The following is a 24,668-nucleotide window of genomic DNA, read 5'->3' on the forward strand; positions in this document are numbered from 1 at the left end:
GTGACCGCGGGGCTTGCCGGGACTTATAGTAGTTAGAAGTTCCGCCCACCGGTTGCCGCCTACGCGGCCTGCCGCAGAGGCGCGGTTACCAAGGGGGTGGAGAAGGTAGTGGTAGGCGCCACCGTGGAGAGGCTCCGAGATTCCCGGGAGGGTCGCGGGCGCGCAGCCCGTCTTGTCCGGACGCGGCCTCCGCGGACGCCTCGGAGGCGGAAGCGACGACGGAGGCAGGTGCGGCTGGAAACTTAGTTTGTGTGAGGGGTTAGAGTCTCCTCTGCTCCAGAAGAGTTTCCAAAGAGGCGGCAGGAACTCTTCCTTCGTCCTTCCTAGCTCCGTTACAGCACTTACTGGTTATTCTCTCTAGTACTGTCCTCTTAGGTGTCAGTAACGTTTTCGTGTTATAGGGAACTCGCATTCACGGAATATCCACCGTCTGCCAGGCTGTGTACTGTGTGCATTTATTATATCCGTCCTGTCAGGTAGTCCACTAACAGCCCCTGCAATTAGTGGCAGATGAGGAAACTAAGAAACTTACCAAGGCCAAATAACGTGTATCCGGACCTGGTTTAGAAGCCAGGGGTTTTTGACGTCAAAACGCGTGGTATGTTCCTTCTGCCACTCTACTTTTAATAGTTTTAGGATGTAAGAGTATTCTACATTTTCTATTCATTTTTGTTAAATAATTTCTATTCACCTTTCTATTCACCTTTTCCATAAATATTTATTGAGAACCAACATTGCTCAGAAGTGTACCAAGGGGGACTGGAGGATCAAGACAGACTTGTTCCCTACTCTCTCTTGGAACGTCTACTCTAGTGACCTAGAGTTATCACATAACGGGATTATATTATACTATGAACTCTTACATTGCATCGCTTGTTTTTGTTTTTATCTCCATTAATCCCTACTAAGTGTCCGAATAATTGAACAAATGCTTACCGAGTGCTTACTATTTAGCAGTCACTGTTTTGGTAACTGGGGATATATTTCTAAATAATGGGCTAAACACCTGTCTTGGTGAAGCTAACGTGATAATAATTATCACTAAATAATATTAGATATTATTGCTTCACAGGTGAAGCAATCCAGGAAGATGCTCCTGTAGCTTTTTACTGTTTCTCTTTTACATCTTTTCATTTTTCAAGACCCAGCTCTAATGTCACTTGCCCTGTGAAACCTTTCCTGATCCTTAGTTTTTCCTTCTTTGCAGACAGAATGAAGACCTCCTTGGCATTGTGTTTATAGTTCAGTTTAGTTCAGTAAACACTCATTGCATCCCTTCAATGGGCCAGACCCTGTATGAAGTGCTGGGGATAAAGATATAGGTAGGACCTAGGCCTGGCCTTTGAGGGGCTCACAGCCTGGGGTTGGGGGTGTGAGGAGTGGGGAACGGACACGTAAGCAGGCCATTATACTACAGCATGATGGAGTGTTTCCATTAAGAGGTGGGCTGAGGTGGTAGCACAGAGAAGGGTCAACATGAGGAGGGGGAGATACAGTAAAGTTGCCTCTGTGAGCCAGGCAAAGAAGAGGGGCAGATGTGTCATAGGCCAAAAGGATGGAAGGCACATGTATGCAAATGAGCACCATTACTCTGTGTGTGTTGGAGCTGGGAGGCCTTACAATTAGGCTGAGATTAGCTGCTTCAAGTTTGAGATAGAGACCCGAGGTAGCTGAAGCTAACTAAGCAGGTGGCCTCTGAGTCTGGAATTTGGACTTTCTTTTTTCCACCATCCAGGTAAAGTTCATACTTGCTTTAGAGTTACTTTCTAGACAATGTAATGTGGTGATTATGTGCCCTTCCTAGCCCACTAGTTGTAAATCCACACCTCCTTACCTGGTATTCTTCATATGGAACTGGAATTTCTAGGATTAGTTGTGTCCAGGTCTGTATGCTCTCCACAAGTCTGAGTCTGATTCATCCTTTGTATATGTATGCCAAATATCTTTTCCCAGACAGTGTCTTATCTTCCAACTCTGTTTTTGCAGTTTTTATCATGTATAAATATATTTTGCATTAGTGATTGTATAAATGATCCTTTCCTTCCTGATTCGTGACTTGCACAACTTATTTAAGCACTCTAGCTCCACCCCATCGTCATAAAATTACTCTCGTTTCGCCTTCTCATCCATGTTTCTGTCTTTTTGTATTTATGGGATCTTTAGTTTTTTGGTATTTTTTTTTAGGCCCCAGCTGAGACACATTTTGGAGCAGAGGGTCACATTAAGATGTAATTAATGAGAAAATACAAGAGGTCTGAATGACAGGCTAAGAAAGAGTATAATATCTCTTTTACAGGTGAAGAAACAAAAAAAAAAGGAAGTCAAAGGGTCTTTCCCAAGATCAAAGATCAAGTAAGTACCCTGCAGATCAGAAACAAGGTTCTCATATTTTGTAAGTTACTGGAGTCTTTTCCCAACAGTCATCATCTCTAACATTCCCCAGCCAGCTGTTTACTCATTCATTCATTCACCTATGTAGCAGATAGGTGTGGTGGGTCACAACAGAGATTACTGAAAAACAGATTGACTGACTCACTATTGATCTTTTTCCATCCATCTGTCAATCCATTCATCTTCCCAACACATTTTTAGTGAATACTAGGTTCTGTGCCAGGCTCTGGAATTACATAGGTGAATAAGGTATCATAGGTCCCACGGCAGGTGAGAAGTTGGTAAGGGGAGCAAAAGTTGGTAAAGGGAGCAAAGAAAAGTGGTAAGCACTATACTAGAAGTATAAGATGTTGTGTGAACACCTAGGAAGGGCATCCAATCCTTTTTGGAAATTCAGTGCCCTGTGTTGAACCAAAGGAGATACCAACAACACTCATTCCACAGATAATTGTGGAATCTATTATGTGCCAGGTGCTGTGTTAGGTAATGGGAGTAAAGAAATGAACACCATAGGTGTTCTCCTTCCTCTAAAGGAATTTAGAGTATAGCTGGGGATATCAGAAATATGTATAAAAACTCCTCGGCCCTGGGAGTACATCATATTCTTCATTTGGCTCACACACATTTATTGGGATTTCCTATGAGCATTCCAAAGGTGGAAGAGGAAACAGTGAATTGGATATGTTTCCAGACGTGGAGGTTCACGGGCCATTGAAGGAACCCCTTCATGATTGTTAGTAACCTTATGAGATAGAAAGGGCTCCAGCCATGAAAGAGAGAAGAAATACTCCAGTGTTTAGTCAAAGCAGCAGCTATTTCCCTCTGTAAGGTTCAGTGAAGGCATTGCAGAAAAGGTGGCATCTGGACTGGGTCTAGAAAGAAGCTTTTTAAAAATTTATTACCTCATTTAATTCTTACAATAATTCTCCAAGACACAGGTTTTTATCTTCAGTTACATGTGAGAAATTTGAGATACAAAGAGGTAAAGGTATTGCCTAAGGTCATTCAGCTTAGTGTTAGCAACTAGACTCAGATTTAAGCCTCTGATCTCTAAAATTGTTGCCCTTCTTACTGCATCACTCTACCTTGCATATTTGTCACTTCCCAGAAACATTTTCTCAGGACACCTGATCCTATCTTCTCACTCTGCTCCTTCCTTTTACTGAATTTTGTCCTGGACCCTCCATCTCAGGGACCATATCCTTGCCCTAGCCAGGAATGTACAGGTTCCAAAACCTCTGCTACCCCAAGTTTTCTGAAGCTGTTCCAAGGCAGATCTGGGAATGGCTGGATCTCTTTATTTTTTTTTTTTTAAGACTTTATTTTTAAGTAATCTCTGTACCCAACATGGGGCTCGAACCTACAACCCTGAGATCAAGTGCCACACACTCTATTGACTGAGCCAGCCAAGTTCCCTGGCTGGCTTTCTTTAAAGAAAAATCTCAAATCTCTTAAGAGCTCAAGGTTTAAGAAATTTGGGTCATTGATTAGAGATTTATTCCTTACAGAAGTAGCATTTGAACTGAATCTTAAAGCATGAGATTAACCAGATGAACAAGATGGAGAAGGCTATTTTAGGCCAAAGGAACACAGCTAGGGAAGAATGAATGTGTTTGGAGAATAGAAAATGATTCTATGATAGGGGTCAAGCTAATACATATTGTAAGAACTTGTATCTCCTAGAGCTGGGCCACCAATTTGATCTTTTCTAGTAATGTACTCTCTGAAAGAACTTTTAGCCAAAAATCTTGTTCTCAGAAAAATATAAATCTCAACGATTGCAATTAGCATCTTATGTCTAAAAAGCCATCCTCATTTAAAACTGTTCATTGGTAAGCTACTGGTAGAGTTTCCAGAAGTGTTGGGTCTCTGGGAAGGGCTTATCTAGAAGAATCTCCTCCCCAAAATGCATCAGGACCACCAGTGATATTTCTTTTTAAATCAAAATACGATGTTTAAATGGCCCATGTATGTTATAAGGCACTTATTTCTGATACAGAAAATAAGGTCATACTCAGTACAGAAAATGCATTAGCTTGAGAATTGGGAGAAATGAGCTTTGGACCTGTCCTGTCCAAATACTAGTCATTGGCTACAATATGGTACTGAGTATCTGCAATGTTGCTGTCCAAAAAGAGATGTTCTATAAATGAAAAATATGTAAGTGGCTACTAAAAAATTTAAAATCATATATATATGTATGTGTGTATATATATACATATACATACATATATACACATACATACATATATATATACATATATATATATACATATATATAAATTATTTCTATGAGCCTGATGGGCAGTGCTGACCGGAGCTGGAAAGGTTAGGACATGGGACTCCAGGGGCCTTCAAGAGCAGGCTCAAGTTCGCTCAGTGGGAATCCAAAGAAGAAGACTGTTTTAGTATTCTAGGTGGGAGATAGTGAAAGGTTTAATAAAAACAGTACAATGAAACAGTCTTCCTGAGCTAGAATTGTCTTGACTCAGTGACCAGTTAATGGAATCCCATCTCACCTAGCATTATTTTTCTCAGACCTCTCTTTCCAAAGCACAGCTTGGGTCATGGTTTTCCCCAGCTCAGATACTGTCCATAGCTCTCAGTTACCTACAAGGGGAAGCCTGAGCTCCTAGCCTGGCACTGAAAGCCTTTGAGAGCAGGCAGCATCCTCTCTGTCCAGCCTTATTGTCCAAAACTCTCAAACACACATCCTTCTCCTTCCTAGGTCAGGTGGTTTCTTTACTGTGCACAAGTGCCCACTACCATGCATTTGGTCCTGTGGCCCTTTTTGTTTGGAATGCTTATCCTTTTCTCTATTAGCAATCTCAGTTCATCTCTCAAATCCTGTTTATGTGGTTCAAATTTCATTACTTGCACAGCACATAATCTTGTCTAAAATGTGAACTCCCTCTTTCCTGAAGTCTGTTAAAACAAAGAACATTTCTAGTAAGCACTTAAAAGGTACTAGGCACTACCTTTTTTTTTTTTAATTTATTCTCAAGTTAACATACAGTGTAGTCCTGGCTTCAGGAGAAGATTCCAGTAATTCATTACTTACACATAACACCCAGTGCTCATGCCAACATAGGCACTACCTTCCTAACTTGATCCTCCCTTCTGTCTGTTAAGGTGGGTGTTATTACTCCCATTTTATGGGTGAGGAAACCGACGTTCAGAGGGGTACAGTCACAGGGTGGGGAAAGGTAGTCAGGATTTAGACCAAGTCTGTCTGAGCCCAAAGGTGGTCTTTTTAGTGTTCCACTGAGTTAGGAGTTATTTGAACCAAAAAACCCAGGGCCTTGGTCTCCCTCTCTCCCTCTCCATTTGAAGGACCAGTCCATTTTTCTTAAAAAGGGTGGGGGAGGGGATGCCTGGGTAGCTCAGTCAGTTTAGCATTCCACTCTAGATCTCAGGGTCATGAATTGGAGCCCCGCATCAAGTGCTATGTTGGGCTCCTTGTTGGGTCTGAAGCCTACTTTAAAAAAAAAAAGTCCAGCCCATTACAGGAGAGGGGCCTTTTGGGTCTCAGAAATAGAGCATATTTCAGGTATGATGGTGCTGGTGGGCTCACAAGCTGTGTTTGGTGAGAGAGCTATGTTGCCCCTTCTCACACTCCCTTACTTTCCTTGCTTGACTCTTAGGGAGATGGCTTCCTCAGGAATCTATAAGCTGGATAACGGGAAGCCTTATTTGAACAACTGCTTTCCAGCCAAAAATCTCCTTCGGATGCCAGAAGAAGGTCAGGTGACTTCTCTAATTGATACTTGGGCTTCAATTGACACCTTTCTCCTACTTCAGAATGACCTCATATCCACTCCTTTCTCTCCAACCCAATTTACTCCTCTCCCCAGCTCTACCCAACCTCATCCCTTCCCATCCATTTTCTCTCTGAATTCTCAGGGAGCTTTCTAAGTGCACATCTAACCATAGTGTTCCCTTCTGTTCAGTTACTTCTCATTGCTGGCTTTACCTGATATTCTGTATTCAGAGTCTAACCTTCCCTTATCCTTTGCTACAACCCCATTCCTTTACATATGCCCTATTCTGTAGTGTTTTCTTTTCACATAGCTTGTTTTATTTGCCCAGAATGTTCCAGCTATCATTCTAGTTATCCAGACTTTTTCCCATCCCATAAGACCCAGCTCTTCCAGTAAGCTGTGTCTAGCTACTCCAGCCCTCAGTGACCATCCTCTCGTGAGCCGTCTTCTTCTCTGTGTTTATTATTTGTTGAGTAATCATATTCTGCCAAGCTCCTAAATAAAATGGCTAAATAAAATGACTCTGCTAAGTAGTTTTTCACACATTCATCTAGTTAAAAACTCCCATGGGGCAGGAACTCCTCATAACACTGAGCAGAGCCCTACGGATGCAACACTGCCAAGAAGTAGGAGTTGACTAGATTGAATTTGTTACTTTGAAAGGGTAGAGCAAGGGGGAAGTATCCCTTGTTTACTCCAGATGAAATGACTTGCTGGTTATTCTGTATGTGGAATACTGGAAGAACTTTCTCCTCCAATCCATCCTCCCCACTTCTCTAGAGTGATTTCTTTTTTCACGTAGAGACCTTCTTTGGCCACCTACAAACCCTCCTGTGGGGCTCTCAGTATGAGCTCATAATTTTATACCCACACCCCCTTACACACACAGAGAGATAGATAGAGAAATAAATATAGCCATGTGCATCTGCGTGTGTTAGTATATGTATGTATATTTCCTAGGCTACTGAGAGCAGTGACACCTCAGTTGCAAAGAGTATGCCTGCTGCTTAGATCCTGGTTTCTGAATATGATTCTCCAGTAAAAGAGCCGGGGCTCCTCAGAGAAAACATTGTTTCCAGGGCTGGGGCCAGAAAAATACAAATTGTACCTGGAACGTTGTATAGTAATAGAAAGTACAGAAGTGCTCAGAAAAAATGAGGAGGGCGTATAAGAAGGACATAGGAGCTAACCTGAAGAAGCTCCCAGTGGCCAAAGCTGGGACAACCTAAACAACAAAATAAATAAAGGTAGAATTGGGTTGTAAATAAATATGCATGAGCCCATACTGATAAAAATAAATATTTGAATATTTAAATAAGTGTAGGAAAAGGAACAACTCTTCCTACAGTAGAATTTCAGTTAATGCATGAAGAAGGAATGAAGGAAATAGAAAATCACTGTTAAAACATCACAATAATACTTTTTACAGATAAGAAGCTTCTATGGTTGTGTATCAGGATTCTCCAGAGAAATAGAACCAATAGGATATGTATTTATATCCTACTCATTCTGTTTTCATATACATATGTGTATTATGGAATTGGCTTATGAAATTATGCTGGCATAATTATGAATAATATGCTGGCAAGACTGAAATCTGTAGGGAAGATCTGATGCTGAGGTCTTAAGGCAACAGTTTTTCCTCCTTTGGAAAACCTCAGGTTTTGCTTTTAAGTTTTTTCAACTGATTGAGTGAGGCCCATGTACATTATTGAGGATAGTTTCCTTTACTTAAAGTCAACTGATTGCAGATGTTAGCCACATCTACAAAATACGTTGACAGCAACACCTAGATTAGTGTTTGATTGAATAACTGTTTACCATGGCCTAGCCAATTGACATATAAAATCAACCATCACAGATGCTAGTATTAGTGGGTCAAAGTATGGTGAGGAACAGGACATTTGCATAGTCTCAAGGTATCTTTATTAATTACAAAGTGAAAAATAATAACTTCTCAGTAGGGAAGTTGGAACCACCACCCTAACCAAGTGATCAAAATTAACATCACCAGTAATCAGATATATTGATATCACCTGTCATCTGATATCATGCACTGAGAAGGGCACAGCATCACTTCTGTGCTAGTTTTGCCAAAGCACAGAACCTTAGTCTAATTATAGGAAAGCATACAACAAATTCAAATTGAGGGACATTCTATAAAATAATTGACCAGTCCTCTTCAAAAGTGTCAAGATCACAGAAAAAAAGACTGAAGAAGTGTCACAGATTGGGAGATTCTAAGGAGACATGACAACTAAATGAAATGTGAGATACCCTGGAAACAGAAAGGGGACATTAGTGAGAAATCTGGCAAAATTCAAAGGAGGCTTTGGATTAGTTACTGACGTACCAGTGTTAATTTTTTGCCTTCAATCATTATGATTATTTAAGATGTTAACATTGGGGGAACTGGGTGAAACCTGTAGAGAAACTATTATTTTCACAACTTTTCTAGAAGTCTTATGTCATCTCAAAATGAAAAAATACAGTGGGGGGAACATTCCCATGGATACTCTTTGTGCTAAAAGTCTACCCCTTTAAAACCCAAGCTTCTTGGGATACCTGGGTGGCTCAGTTAGTTAAGCGTCCTACTAGGTCATAATCTCCCAGTTCATGAGATCGAGCCCCCTGTCAGTATCTGTAGTGTCAGAAAGATTTTCTCGCTTGCTGTCTCATAAAGAACAAACAAACAAAAATCAAAAAACCAATCTCCTTATTCTGATCCTCCAGACCTTTTCTGATCTGAGTCTGCTGACCTCCTTAGCCTCATCTCTTTTCCCTCATGTTCATCTTCTACACAGTCTGAGCCTTACTTTCTGGTCATGTTGGGAATTTGGGCACTAACTCACACTGGAGTCTCTGGGAGGGCTATTAGAATAGGACAAAGGTCTATGCCCCAGATGGGGACAACCCTGAGAAATGGATTATCTGGAATGTCAGGCCCGGAGTGGGAGATGGTTCATGGCAGACATAGGGCAGGAGCTGCATCCAAGAGGCAGGTTGAGTCAGGGCAAGCCCCTGAAGCAGGATAGTGGACTATGAGGACAGGGAGTCAATGCTCAGAGGCACTGAGCTGATTCCCACAGCTCTGTGCTGTTCTTCTGCATGCTCCTGATCTTTTTTGCTTCTGGGTACTTCTTGTGCTCTTCCCTCTGCCCAGGATACCTGTCTTTTCCATCTCCATCTAGTCAACCTTAAACTTACTAGATCTAGCTTTGCCTAGGCTGGTAGCTCCCCTTTCAGTGCTTTTACAGTACCCCTTCTATTATTAAGCTCTTTGAGTCAGGGCCTCTGTTTTACTCATCTCCACAGCCCTAGCTCCTAGCACAATGTTGATGCTCAGAAAAGGTCTGGATGAGTAATTGTGGGTAGGGGCTATGGCTCAGCATTCATTCAGCCATACTCACAATATGGGAAATTCTACGTAGGCCTTGGGAATGCTGTGACGAATCAAAGTCTCTGCAGGGCAAAGCAGACAAAAAACAAGCAAACAAAATAATTACAGATTGCAATGAATGCCTTGGAACAAATAAACTGATGTAGGAGGGCACAGATTCTAGAATGTTGTCATGATTTGTTAGGTGAACTTACTAGTAAACCTCATATTCTTTTTTGCTTACACAAATTTTTGAGTTCTTAACACAGTAAAATGTATTGAGTTTTTTTTAAGTGCCAACTGTCCTATCATTTTCTTTTGGCATGGAGCTCAATGCAGGGCTTAAACTCACAACCCTGAGATCAGGGCCTAAGCTGAGATCAAGAGTTGGACACGTTAACTGACTGAGCCATCAGGCACCCCAGAACTGTCATCTTCTTATCCTGAGCTCCTAATACAACCTTTCCCCTATAATAATGGGATCCAAGGTAAAGTCCAGCAAAATGGAGCCTGATGAGTTGACTCCACTCATTTAGCTCTAGCCAAGAGATGAGAGATGGGAGAGTAGCCAGTGTAGGAAAGAATAATCAAGTCTGCTGAGGAGAGTCAGAGAAGGCTTTGTAAAACAGGAGACACTTGATCTGGGGTCTTAAAAGGAAAATTAGCATTTAGAGACAAAAGTGTGAAGGAATTGAGGAGGTCATTCCACCTCTTTGAGTCTTAGCCTTTTCATCTGTAAAACGGGGACAGTAACATGTCTTTCAGTGGGGTTTGGGGCCAATTAAATGAGGTGGGTATGCAGACACACCTCACCAGCAGCAGCACAGTATCTGGTGCATATCAGGTAATGTGGAGCTATTTTTGGTTTTGGTATTACAGGTAAATACTCGGTAAGCACACTAGTTGTAGCTTTTAGGGGAGTTTGCTCCTTCTCATTTTTCTGATCTTCTCAACAGGCCGAGGACACTGGTTAGTGGCTCGGAAATGTAACCTCAAGAAGAAGCCCAAGAATGTGCTTGAGGCACCAGCTGAAGGTCAGGAAAGCCAGAAGAAGGTTTCTTTTGAGGTCAGGGGGAAGAAAGGATCTCTACATGAAAAACAAGAGGATGTTCCTGGACACATACTGGACCAGGCTTTTCTGGTGAGAGTGAATATATCCTGGAGTGGCTGGCAGCATCAGCTGATGACTGTCTTGATGGGAGACAAGGACTTGCCCTGTTCCACTCTGGTACAACTACCCCGAACCCACCCCAAACTATTAGAGTGATCTTGACTGAGTACAGTCAGGATGATGAAGGGACCCAAAGCTTTCTTTACATGTAAACTTTCTTTATATCCACCTTGTGAGATAAGTATTATTGTCCCTATTATGTTGTTGCCAGTGTGCAGATGGGAAAACTGAGACCCCAAGAAGTAATATGCCTTGGCCATGGTCCCATAGCTAATAATTAGAACTCTGGTCTATTCATTATTAGAACTACTCAGGATGAGAACTCTGGTCTACTGACTCCAAAGCCTGTGCCTTTATAGTATATCAGGTAAAAATTTAATTGAGTTAGAAAGGTAAAGGAGTAGGTCAGGGGAACAGTAAATTGAAAATCCCATTCCTGTACCTGGTAGAGGGTGGAGATTCCCGTTTTCCAGGAATGGAGGGACTGGGGAAATTCCACACTCCACAGACTTTGTCCTTTGGGTTTAGTATCTCACTGAAGTCTAGGGGAGCTGATCAGATAGTACCTAGTACCTGGGGCAGACTTTATGAAGAAGACTGGGGTGGCTGTATTGGAGACCAGCCAGGTAGATCACATCTGCTCTGTGCAATGCCTCGGTGGCTTGGCAAAGAAAGACAAATTTGTAAACCAATATTAATATCTAGTCCAGTTTGCCTAACTCCCTATGAAGAACTCTCCAGCATTCTACTCTGTTCTCAGGCTCTACTTATGGTTCTCAACAGGTGGCTTTCTACACAAATCAGATGTTTACAGAGAGCTTTGAGGAGGAAGCTCTGAGGTTGCATCTCACCTCAAGTGGGTAGTGTAAGCTTTTTACAGAGTCCCATGGTATTTCCTTCATCACAATGTCCACTTCTCACTGGGGGGTGCGGAGGACTGAAACAACAGTACTGAGGAAGGGCAGAAACACTTACTATAGTAGTCTTCTTTTCCCTTTTGTTTCTCATGACATATATATTCCCACATTAATCGACATGGTTTGTTACCCATGTTGCTCCTTTACTTTTTTTTTTTTGTCTTTTTTTTTTTTTTTCAACGTTTATTTATTTTTGGGACAGAGAGAGACAGAGCATGAACGGGGGAGGGGCAGAGAGAGAGGGAGACACAGAACCGGAAACAGGCTCCAGGCTCTGAGCCATCAGCCCAGAGCCTGACGCGGGGCTCGAACTCACGGACCGCGAGATCGTGACCTGGCTGAAGTCGGATGCTTAACCGACTGCGCCACCCAGGCGCCCCCCATGTTGCTCCTTTATATGGCAGAAGCAATACAGTGTTTTTCAGAGTGATGGGATACCTACCTATCTGCTGGATAGTTTTACTTGAATGTTCCACTGGCACCTCATATTGAGCTGTGCCAATCCCCTTACTCCAAGTCGCAGGACATACCCTTTTTCTTTTTACTATACTGCCTCAGTAATGGCAGCAAGCCAGTAACTTGGGGTTAGCTCGACACTTGCCTCTCCCTTACCACCCCACTCCCACCACTACCAAGCCTGGCACTTCTGTTAAATAGTTTTAAAATCTTTATTTTCCTAATCACCACTGTCTCTACCCTAATCTGAACAACCATCATTTTTTATTAGATTAATTCAATGACCTCCTAACTAGTTTGAACCAACTAGGATGCTTTTATTTCACATAAAAGAAGCCAGGGGCATTGTTATTCCAGGGTAGGTGAGTTTAGTGTTAAAGGCCCAGATTCCTTCATCTTTCTGCTCTTATTTCCTTAGCATGTTAACTTGTCCTCTTGGGCTGATTGCCTTCATGATCCCAAGATGGCTGCAGCAACTCCAGTCATCACATATAAAGAATGACATCCAGAGGTACAAAAAGGATTGTCACTGTCTTATGTCTATTTTCATAAATAAGAAAGAGCTCCCCAGAACTGGCCTCCCACCCCCAGCAGCCAGTGTCTGTTTCATTGGCTAGACCTATATCATAGGTCCCAACAGTCATTAGTTAGGGGAACATGACCTCCAAGCTTGAATTAGACAGTCAGGACTTATCCTTGGAGCTTGGGCCTAAGGACACATCCACTCAGAGAAGTGTGAATAACTTTGGGATTCTTTAATATGGAAGTAGTAGAGAACTAGCTCTAGGGAAGGTAATTAACAATGTCTGGTGTATTGGTCTCTCATCATCTTTTCTGTGTGTAGTGGACAAAGCTATTTTTATAAAATTGCTGTCAGCTCTTGCAAAAAAAAAAAAAAAAGTCTGTTAGCTTTCCACTGACTGTAGGACAAAATCCACACTCCTTTACACAGTCAGTATGGACCCAGGTGATCCAGTTGGATCAGTCAGTATGGACCCAGGCTGCCTCCCTTCCCTTGTTGTTTTTCATCCTCTCAAAAGCACCTGGCTGTTTCTTGCCCTGATAGCTTTCACAGGTCTGCCACCCACTTCCATGGGACCAACTCCTACTTACCTTTTGGGTCTCACCTGAAATAGTACTTCCTCAACTAAATATTTCCTCACTTTCATACTGAGGTTAGGGCCTTCCGTTATTGTCTCCTGTAGCATCTTGAATTTCTCCTTTAAAATATTTATCACATTTAGGGGTGCCTGGCTGGCTTAGTCAGTAGAGCATCTGACTCTTGATCTCAGGGTTGTGAGTTCGAGCCCCATGTTGTGTGTAGAAATTACTTAAAATAAATAAATCTGTAAAAAATAAGTGTCACATTTATAAATACTTGCTACTTGGCTTCTATGCTGTTATTAGAATATTCAAAATGCTTAATTCCATGCCTAAACACAATAGATGCTATAACAAAATTATTAACAGAAAAAAGAGTGAAGTTTGGTCAAACAGAAATAGAAGCTCCAATATTGAGATTGTCTTCAAACTTTTTACTTATAAGGAGCAACATATGGTAGTCAAAAGAGCACAGAGTGGATTCAAATCATCTATCACTTACTGCCTGTGGGACCTTAGGCAAGGCATTTTTTCTCTCTTAACCTTATTTCTCTCATTTAAAAAGGAAAATGATCATATTTATGTCAAAGGGTTTAGTTAGGATTAGAAGAAAATGTATTGATATATTTAGCACAATACATGGCTCAAAGTAATGCTTAGTAAGTATTTAGTGAATTAAAGAGTGAACAAACGAACAACCAGGCAAATTATTATACATGTAGTGAGATTGGTAAAGCCCCAGAAATACAGATTTTTTTTTTAAAGAATCAGGTAGAAAAAGTGGGGCTCAGAAAAGACAGGGAAGGAACAGAGATGAAGGGATCCTCCTAAGAATGCTATAAAGTCAGTGTGACTATCCCCATCTTGCAGATGGGAAACTTAGAGGTAGAAGGGCTGAGGTGGCAGCCCTGTTCTGAGCAACTCCCAAAGCCCATGCTCTTTGCACTGTACCACGCCGCCTTTCTCAACAGGGGGTCATTTGTTGTTTTGGCCAATTATTAAACTTTGTTGGGGCCTTGAGAGCTGACTCTCTGCACTGTGTTCCAGCTGAAGCACCATTGTGTAAGGAAGCCATCAGACCTGTGCAACATTAACGTGAGCGGCCTGAAGTTCTCCAAGGTAGGGCCAGCCAGCAGAGATGGGACTGAGATGAGCCAGACCTGAGGTGGCTTCTGGCTGTTTGTCCACTGTACCACCAGAGTCCCTGAGGACTAGGGACTAGGGGGTGGGGAGGGCCAAAGACTCGCTGTGTGGAAACAACATTTAGATACAATCTTTTGCTCTAAGCCATTGGCCCATGTGAGGTGAATGAAAGGAAGCAGCATTGTGGGAGTTGGTTTGAATTTGTCATAGAATTCTGTTAGGAAAATTGAAGGAAAGGCCATAAAATCTTCATATTTATTAAAGGGGGATAGTGGTTACAGGGGTCTTCAGAGTTTCATTCTCTAAACTTTTCTGAACATTTGAACTATTTCATAATAGAAAAAAAGAAGCAGAGGGGCGCCTGGGTGGCGCAGTCGGTTAAGCGTCCGACTTCAGCCAGGTCACGATCTCGCGGTCCGTGAGTTCGAGCCCCGCGTCGGGCTCTGGGCTGATGGCTCAGAGCCTGGAGCCTGTTTCCGATTCTGTGTCTCCCTCTCTCTCTGCCCCTCCCCCATTCATGCTCTGTCTCTCTCTGTCCCAAAAATAAATAAACGTTGAAAAAAAAAAAAATTTAAAAAAAATAAAAAAAAAAAAAGAAAAAAAGAAGCAGAAAAGTCATTCTGGCCCTCAGCAAGTGGGTGCTCTTTGCTAAGAATATAGCTTATCCCTGTAGGTCTTTTCTCCTTCTGATAGCAGTTCCGGAGCTTTGGCAAGGCCTCCAGGCAGGGAACAAATCTTGTGTTCTTTTGAAATGCTTTCCCACAGGCTAAGGAAAAGGACTTCAAGCATTTTCACTCAGTGATTTACATCAATGCCTCAGAAAACCTGCTGCCTTTAGGTAAGCTTTTTTTCCTGAAAACTATCTTCTGCATCTTAGCCAGCACAGCCAGTAGCTTGTGTTAGAACTACCCTGTCAGTCCATCCATGACTGGCTGCTCATCTCTTTTTTGGAGTGTGATAGGCTGGGTTCTGGAGAACCGCTGGACTGGGATTTCAACCTAGAGCTGGCACTACCTCCTTCAGAGCGTTTCTCTGTGAGCTGGTGCTTCTCTTCCTGTAAATGGAGATAATTCCTTTCCTTTCTTCCTCCCCAAGGTAGGATGCCTTGTAGGGTGAGATGAGACAGGTATATAAAAATGCTTTTAAGCTTATAAGAATTCCTATAGGAGCATAAAGGCTTCTTGTTTAGTCAGCAAGTCCATAGCGACCCCTGCTGGGTGTCAGGACTATGTGAGTGCTTGGCTTTTAGAAATGAATGGGTCCAGTTCTGTTCTGGTGAGCTTAGTTTGTTGGGAAAAATTGGTTCAAACACAGTTATAGCAGGATATGGTAAGTGCAGTAATAGAGGGAATCAGAAAATATGCAAGCATATATGCAAGACATCAACCCAGACCAGAGTGTCAGGAGAAACTTCTGAGGAAGGGGGCACTGAGCAGAGAGACCTAAAAAATGAACAGGAGCACCTCAGGAATCAGAAGGTATTTCAGGCCAATGGAGCAGACGTGGGACAGCAGTGCCTGATCAGGACCCTGCAGAGGCTTTGTATGTTTGCAAGGCATGTGAGTAGGGCAAAATGGATTCTAGAAAGCTTGGCAGGGACTAGAGTATCAAGAGCCCTGAGTTGTTGCTAATCCCGCAGGCAGAAGAGAGCCTTGAAACGCTTGTAAGTAGAGAGGCTCAGTGGTAGCCATGAGGAAAGTAAATGATAAGAAGACAGGGACCAGAAAATCTGGGAGATGATTTCATTTTTTCCAGGGGAGGGGTGGGGAGGCCTGAGCTAGGCAGTTGGGGTAAGGAGGATTGCAAGAGAGATTCAGGAGAGGTAGAAATAACAGGATTTGGTAGCTCCTGGGCATATGGAGAGAGGAAGGAACCAAAGGGTTCACTGAGACAGAGAACACTAGAGGAGAGGCAAGTTTAGGGGAAAATATGGTGAGGTCAGTTTTTAATGGTTGAATGTGAGGGATGTTTTTAAAGAAGCATGTGACACAGTCTCTGCCCTTGAGGAAACAGGGTGGTCTACATGGGCTTGAAATACAAAGGCCAATAGGCCTATGAAAAGATGCTCAACCTCACTAATAATTAACAGCATCACAATCCTATATTTTGCCTATCAAATATTGGCAAAAATGAGGACTGATTGATGACAGCCAGCATTGATGGGGACATGGATACTTTCATATTCACTGGCAGAAGTGTAATAAATTGGGGCAACATCTTTGGAAGACAGTTTGGCAGTGTCAAAGTAGTCATTGCCTTTAATCAAGTAGTTTCACTTTCAGGAATTTATCCTACAGAAACAAACTTGTACAAGGACGTTCATTGGAAACATCCTGAAATACCTACCAAGTAGTCTTTTTCTTAGGCTCTACTGAACATTCTGACTCACAAGACCACCATAGACCCCACTTGACACCAGAAGGCTCTAAGTCATTCCATGCAGTGTCCCAGCAGCACAGCATCTGTAGGTGCTCTTTGGTGCACTCCTCACAGCAGTTCATGTAGCAGTCTGTGCCTCCATTCACGGGCCGTTCTCTGTAGCCCCCTGCTCAGGTCCAAGGTCCGAGAGAATAAGACTCTTCATTGGGTAGATGTAGAAGCCACTCTAGATTAGCAGCCTCATTCCCCACAAGAGCAAATAGCTATTGTAATACTCCATAGACATGGCTCCTAGAGTTCTTGCAAAGGACATGACTAATAATGGGAGTCACCACACATCCAAAGCCCAAAGTTATGATGCCCCCTTCAGATGTTTATAGTTCATTTCTAGTTTCTCCGAGTCCAGATGTGATTTACCAGTCTGGCATCATTTTTACCACAATAATATTGCCTAACTATGTTACCGTACCATTTGTTTCAGGTTACCAGGGAACAGGGCGAGAAAGTTAACCCAAAGTCCAATTCTCATACAGAAAGGGAAAAGTGTTCTTATTTTTTGTCCAGATAGCCTAAAGGCTATCGATAAGGGAATGGTTAAATAAATTAAGGTATGTCTATAATATGGAACATAATTCAGACATATGCAGATCTACCTGTTTTGACCTGGAACAATCTTTAAGCCATATCGTTAAGCAAGTCACAGTGTGTATGGTATGATTCTATTTGTGTAACAAGGTGTGTGTGTTTCACTGTACACATGAGAAAAATTCTGGAGTATTATACATGAAACTTTCAATGGTTATCTCTGGGTGTTGAGATTCAAGGGAACTTTTATTCTTCTGTATTTTTAAACTTTTTTTGGTAGGCATGTTTTACTTTTATAATAAGAAATGACAAAGATAATTTTTAAGTGGGCTTTGGAGTTAGACATTAGATTCAATTCTTGGCCCTTTTATTTCCCAGCGATTCCATTCTAGCAAATCACTTAGCCTAGCCAAGCTTCGATTTCCTCGGCAGTAGAATGAGAGTAGTAATCCCTATTGTTCAGTGTTGTTAGAGAGTTAAAGGACATATGTACAAAGCACCTGACCGCAAACCTGGCCTAACCCAGTGAGAACCCAGTAAATGACCACTGTTAACTCTGTCTTAAGGTCTTAAGGTCCTTCACAAGTAGCTGATTTTCTCTTTCTCCTGTAGAGGCATTTCATACATTTCCAGCCTTAAAGGAACTGGAGCTCGCACTTAATGGAATCAAAACCATCTACGTGAAATATGGAGACTTTAAGTTCTTGGAAGTAAGTTGGAGGTAGGGAGTTTTTGGTGCCCACCTGTTTCCTTGTAAGGAATGGGTGTAGAGGTCTCTACTGATTATAACTGCTGGGAAGGAGCTCTCTGGGCCTTTACAGCCAGACCCTTGCTTGACAGTAGTCCTCTGGTGAGGGTGGTAGGGTTGGTGGTGGTGATGAGGGTAGTGGTAGTGGCAGCAGTGATACATAGGTGACACTGTATCATACCAATGGCCATTGTACATGGTCTGGGAAAATAAATGCCAAACATCATGTCAAAGGAGTCTGTGCAAAAAAAACGAGTCTAAATAGAATACTATTGGAAGTAGAGTTTGAGGGGAGGTCTGGATCCAGTGGCAGCTAAAGAGCCTTGGAGGTTAAGTGCTAGACATAGCAGATTGGACCAGCTGAACTAGAGGCATTATGGACTGAATCCAGAGACCCATCCTGGTCTGAATGAACCAGATTGGCTCCAGTGGGCTCGGATAAAGAGGCTAAAGGCCTAGTTCATAGGCCCAGAGGGACTGTGAAATAAAACATGAATTCTATGAGCTCTACAGTATACTCTTGACATTTGTACATCCATAGCTGTTCTCTAAATCTCAGATTCAAAATTACAGTAAAATTTGTTTGTATTCTTGTTATCCTAAATTAAGTTTCCCGTAGTGATGTATTTTCTATGCATGTTCTCATACTTCAAGTTAATCACCTCTTCAACTTCCATGAAAACTTTAGGGCCATTTTCCACAAAGAAACAAAGCTTATGTCACTACCTCAGAAGCACTGCATGCATGGAGATTAGAGAACCACAGAATTGGAGCAAGGTGTGGGATTGGGCATCTGGCCAGGCTGATTCACTGAATAATGGACTCTTCCCCACATGTTGGCCTTATAGTAGAAGTGTTTCAGATTCAAATCTCAGCAGAATGTCTGTATGTCATAAACCTTGGGGTTGACCCCAAAGAGTTAATAACTTAAATTATTTAATGAAGGGTCAGCCACTCTTCACAAAAGCCTCACTTAGTCTTGCTAAAGAGAGAGAGAGAGTCCTTCCACAAGAGTGAATATTTCAGAGTTAATGCCCTTTGTATGCCAAAGTTTTAAAAAGTTTTAACTGCTTGGGATGGCAATCTTCCTAAAATGGATTATATGTCCTTGTGTTCTTAAAACATGCTATACTCAATGTAATGGTACTTTTTCTCCATGGTTTCAAGTCATATTGAGGATAGCAGTGATTTACTATGATTTGTAATAGGAGTGATCCTAAGAATTGTCCAGGAAGCAGAGCTCTTAAAAGTCCAGTAAAACAGAGTGAGTGTAAATTGATAACAACTGGTGTGATTTTGTGCTGTGTTAAAAAAAAAAATTGTATACAATATTTCAGTATAAACAGTGGAAAAGAGATTCCAGATGTTAGAGATAGCCATTAGCCAAACGGGTAGCCATTTCTGTGACGTACAGACCTGGAAGCTTCTTATAACCTTCCATTCTGGGAGTTATTTTACTTTTTAAAAGAGTAGTCATTTGAGTTCCTGTGTGTCATCCATCGTGCCAGGCATCTTGTCTTCCTCACACCCACTATTTCAAGCCCCTATTTCAAGTGCCAGTGGGCCATAGGAAGGGGACATGACTATAGGCTCAGACCCCACAGCTGACTAGCTTGGCTCTAATGGTTCACCGTGATTGTCTTGGATGTCCCACTTCATAGTTTGATACCTTCTGATAAAGATTATTTATCCAGCAGACCCAGCCTTACCCAAGGGAATTTATTTACATAAGAGAGCAGACCAAAGTCAAGATGCCGAATATAAATGAGAAAAGGAAATCTCTTGGCTAATCATTTGTTTCTGTCTCTATGATTTGCAAGGTCTCTCTAAGAAAAAGCATAAAGCTGTCAAAAGTCCTGAATTTGCAGTTCACAGTAATGAATGCTTTGAAGTGTAATAAAACTTGATGTGACTCAGCAGATGCAGGAGGTTAGGAATCTTCTGTTCTTGTTTGCCAGAAAGGCTGCCACCAGAAGAGTAGAATTCTTCAGCAGTCAATTTAGAAAAACTTAACTTTGCCATGATTTGGTTTTCTACATTCAGGTCTGAAAAAGGCTCAGTTGGAGCCCTGCCCTGAGAGTCAGGAGACCTTGTTTCTTGTCTTGATTCTGCCACTACTCTGACATAGTTCCTTGGCCAACTCACTTCCCTTCTCTGGGACTTAAACTCCCCCCTCTATAAATTCTGGGCCAGCTATGAAGTTCTGTGACCTGTGATTCTAAGGCTATTCATTTCTTTGAGCTGCCCTTAATTCTATGGAAAACAAATTTGGACCCAATATTGAATAGCCAAACCAACTAGGACAAGGGTCAGCAAACTTTTTCTGTAGGAGGCCAGACAGTGAATGTTTTAAGGTTTGTGCTCTGTATGGTCATAACTAGTCACAACTGTCATAATTACTTCTGTTATAAAGGAAAGTAGCAATAGATACAATGTAAACAAATGAGCATGGCTGTGCTCCAATAAAACTTTATGATGCTCAAATTTGAATTGCACATAATTTTCACACATTAGTCTTTGATCTTTTTTCAACCATTTAAAAGTGTAAAAATTATTCTTAGCCCAGAGGCCCTACAAAACAGACAGCAGGATGGATGTGGCTCAGAGGCGTTAGTTTACCAACCCCTGAGCTACAACACTGATGAAACAGCTCAGTGTGGTTGGAATGGAGAGTGAAGCACAGTAGAGTGTAGTGACAGATGAGCCTGGAGAGGTGGCAGAAGAGAGACCGTGGGAAGCCTTGGAAGCCTTCCTAAGGAGTTTGAAGTATCCAGTGGATGATAGGTAGGGTTGCTGCATGAAGAATGAGTTGGAGGGAAAAAGAATGAGAGATATTAAGGAGATAGAATCCATAGGTCTTATTGACTGCCCACATATGGGTACGAGGGAGAGGATTTTCCCCACCTTTACAAACTGTGATTATCCGAGCCAGCTTTCCAAGTCTTCTTCCTCGAAAGCTTCTCACTTTGCCCCTGCCAAGTGGAATCACACCTTTGTGTGAACTCTCAAAACTTGGAATTTGCTGATGGCAGCATGAACTCAGCACTCCTTTGGTGCTTGGTAGCTTTCATGGCCTGCCCAGTCTTATCAAGCCCTCTGTTATACCACAGACTCTAGTCATACCCAAACTGTTTACAGTTCTCAGAACAGGCTAGGCTACCTCTAGCCTCCTGGTTTCTGTACATGCTTCTTGCTGTACTGCATGTCTTTTTGCCCTCAACAATTTGGTGACTACCAACTAGTTTCTGAAGATAACTCAAGCATCACCTATTCTGTGAAGCTGCTGCATCCTTTGGTAGAGCTGACTATTCCTTCCTGTGTGCTTCCATTGTGTTCAGACCTCTATCCCAGCAGCATTGCTACTTAATAGATACATGTATGTATCTAGCTTTCCAACTAGGTTGTGAGCTAGCAGAGAGAGGACAGAGACTGGTACAAAGCAACCTTTAGTGTAAGGTTCTTGAATGAAAGGATGGTTATAATGATGACAGCCAACATTAACTAAGTTCTTACTATGTGGCAAACTCATGCTAAAGGTTTTATCCACATAATTCCTCATAAGGACTCATTATTAAAGTTTATTTATTTTGAGAGAGAGCGAGTGAGCAGGGGAGGGGGCAGAGAGGGAGAAAGAGAATCCCAAGCAGGCTCCACGCTGTCAGTGCAGAGCCTGATGCCGGGCTCCAACTCACGAACTGTGAGATCATGACCTGAGCTGAAATCAAGAGTTGGACACTTAACTGACTGAGCCACACAGGCACCCAAGGACTCATTATTATTTCTACTTTGTAGATAAGGAAGCTCAGGTTAAGTCATTTGTCCAAATCACACATTTGGCCCGTACTCAAACTCAGATCTACAGGGACAATAATTGTAACAGTGGAGTCAGACCAAACCCAGTCCTCCTCTGGCAGTGACCTACAGTCAGTTGTTTATATGTCTGACTGTGTAACACTGACGTTGTCGACCAAAGACCTTGTTCCTTCACCAGCTGGATAAGATGCTGAAATTGCCCCCATATTTTTCTTTTTCTTTTCTTTATTTTTTTAATATGAAATTTATTGTCAAATTGGTTTCCATACAACACCCAGTGCTCATCCCAACAGGTGCCCTCCTCAATGTCCATCACCCACTTTCCCCTCCCTCCCACCCTCCATCAACCCTCAGTTTAGTCTCAGGTTTTAAGAGTCTCTTATGGTTTGGCTCCCTCCCTAAGCTTCAAAGGGTATGTATGGATGGAAGGGGAGGAGAAGAAGCAGATTTATACATAAGTGCTAAAGTGAGTGTCTAGAGAGGCCCAAAAGAGAGAGAAAAAAGACTAGTTGATACCATTTATCCCAACTGCCTTTGTTTTTGCACATAGACACTCAGTTTACCGACAGGCCCCTGACCCAATTATTTCATAAGTCTAGGTGGCCTTGGTTGATAATGAGGTGAAAGTTTGGGTCATTGCCCTCATAAGCCAGTTCATTTCAGCTGATTTTTTATATGCACCTACTATGTGCAAGGTCCTATGCTAGATTACAAGGATATAGCAATAGAGGAGCATGGCCCTTGACCTAACAGTTTATGGTCTAGTTCACCACTATGTGCCAGGACTATGCTAGGTACATCCATGTACCAATATCCCTATTCTTAAGATGTGTATCCAACTATCAGATACCTGGTTGACTGTGAGAAGTACCCCTAGATAAAGCACTTAACGTCAGGGGAGAGAGAGATTCCATCTGGCTGGGGGATTAGGAAAGATTTTATAAGGATGCAGCTTTTGAGTTGCCCTTTTGGGGCTTGGATTCAGACACATGGGAGAAAGGGCATTCCTGGTTGAGTGAAAAGCTCAAGCAGTTATCTCTAGGTGGGATGATGCAGGGAATGGGAAAGATGTCACTTTGGTCAGCACCACAGGACAAATCAAGATTTGCAGTGGGAGCTAAAGCTAGAAAATAGGCTGGGAAAGGACTGTAATAGGCCTTGAATGTTAATCCAGGGAATCAAGAGGGTTTTAGGCTTGTGAGTGATGGGGCTGCCCAGAAGGTTAAAAAAAAAAAAAAAAAGTAGTTAGCTTCCACCTCACATATGAGCATCGTTGTCATGCATAGTGCTTCTACTCTCCCATCTTTTATCTTTGTACCATAGTTCCTGGACCTTTCCTTTAACAGCCTGACTGCAGAGGCCATTTGTGATCTGGGGATTCTGCCACACCTCCGTGTCCTGCTCCTCACAGGCAATGGGCTCACTTCCCTGCCACTCAATTTGGCTGTCACAGAACAGTAAGTTCTACATTCTAAGGTCCATGCCACGTGTTCCCTCATGAACCTTTGGGTGCAAGTTATGCAAAGAAATAGCCCAGAGCAGCTCAGAAGTGCTATAAAGACAGGCTGTAAGTGCTCAAAGCAGCGAAAATGCTACTGACTGAAGTTCCTAAGAAAGACAGTCATGGAAGCAGGGACCCAAAGAATGACTAGGCCTCAGATGGGTGGCCTCACACTCCTCTATGCTATTAGGAGACGTTCAGGTATCTAACAAGTCCCTTTCCCTACCTCTGATTGGTCATGGGTAAATTGTGGACATTGCTCTTGCCAGACTTTTCCCCTTCACAAACCTACTATGCTTTGTATGTTACCATTTTGCACCTTTGTTCAGGCCATGCTTTCTGACCAGAATGTACCAGTCCTTTCTCTGTTCGTAATAATGCCATATACATAGTGCTTACTATGTGCCAGACATGGTTCTCAGCACATATACATATTAACTCATTTGATCCTCACAACAATCCTATGAAATAGGTGTCCTATTATTATCCCTCTTTTATAGATGAGGAAATTGAGGCACAGATATGTTAAATAACTGCTAATAAGTGGCTGAGTCAGAATTTAAGCATGGTCTAGAGACCATGCTTATGGCCATTATGTTCTTTTCTTATGTAGACTCTGCATGTATTCCAAGGGCCTGCTCAGGCCCTCCTCCTTTCCTTACCAGAAGGCTTCCCTGACTGTTTTAGACCATACTTCTTCCTCCCTTCTCTAAGTATCTGTTGAATTTAATGTTTTCCTTCTTACTTTAGAACTTAGTACATTCTATTGTGACTTACACCTTATAAATATACATAAATATATGTATAATAGATAAATGGATGATATACATATAGTCTCCCAAATAGATTGTGAGCACTGTGAGGGCAGAGGCCCTGTCTTACTTATCTTTGATCTGAAGCATCTGGATGATGATCTAGTGCTTTTGCACAAGAAAGTATTCAGTGGATGTTAACCAATTCAGAGATGGTGAAGGTGAAAGTCAGGGTGATAATGTTTATTGTGATGATGGTAGATGTGATGGAGATTACAGAGATGAAAGTGGTTGGTTAGTTTCTCAAGGGGTTAGGACAATGATAGTGATCATTATGTTAGGGATTTCATTAGGCTCCTTTTGTTTGCAAGTGACAGAAATCAACTCAAACTAGCTTATACAAAAAGGGAATTTATTGGCTCATGTACCTGTAAGTGCTAAGGTGAGTGCTGGATTCACTTATGGCTGGATACAGTTGTGATCTTTTTTTCCCTCAGTGTTGGCTTCATCTTCACCAGTTTTTCTTTATGACCAGACACGTATCAGTCAGGAATATAAAAACCACTTGAGG

General features: G+C 42.1%; 1 protein-coding gene across 2 annotated transcripts in view; it reads left to right on the forward strand.

Annotated features, from left to right (window-relative positions):
• The first annotated feature begins 59 nt into the window (after positions 1–59).
• The window catches only part of XRRA1 (X-ray radiation resistance associated 1), a 61,535-nt gene continuing 36,926 nt past the window's right edge, over positions 60–24,668 (forward strand). Inside the window, exons 1-8 of one of the 2 annotated variants that reach the window (XM_030332163.2) lie at positions 60–228; positions 2,297–2,352; positions 6,036–6,133; positions 10,488–10,672; positions 14,224–14,295; positions 15,085–15,157; positions 17,896–17,993; positions 23,168–23,301. In XM_030332163.2, coding sequence (XP_030188023.1) covers positions 6,040–6,133; positions 10,488–10,672; positions 14,224–14,295; positions 15,085–15,157; positions 17,896–17,993; positions 23,168–23,301 — 656 coding nt within the window. In that variant the 5' untranslated portion in view covers positions 60–228; positions 2,297–2,352; positions 6,036–6,039. The remainder of the gene's footprint in view (positions 229–2,296; positions 2,353–6,035; positions 6,134–10,487; positions 10,673–14,223; positions 14,296–15,084; positions 15,158–17,895; positions 17,994–23,167; positions 23,302–24,668) is intronic. The other variant, XM_030332164.2, reaches the window with a different exon arrangement.

Source organism: Lynx canadensis, chromosome D1, assembly GCF_007474595.2.
Source record: "Lynx canadensis isolate LIC74 chromosome D1, mLynCan4.pri.v2, whole genome shotgun sequence".
In the NCBI taxonomy this organism is placed as follows: Eukaryota; Metazoa; Chordata; class Mammalia; order Carnivora; family Felidae; genus Lynx; species Lynx canadensis.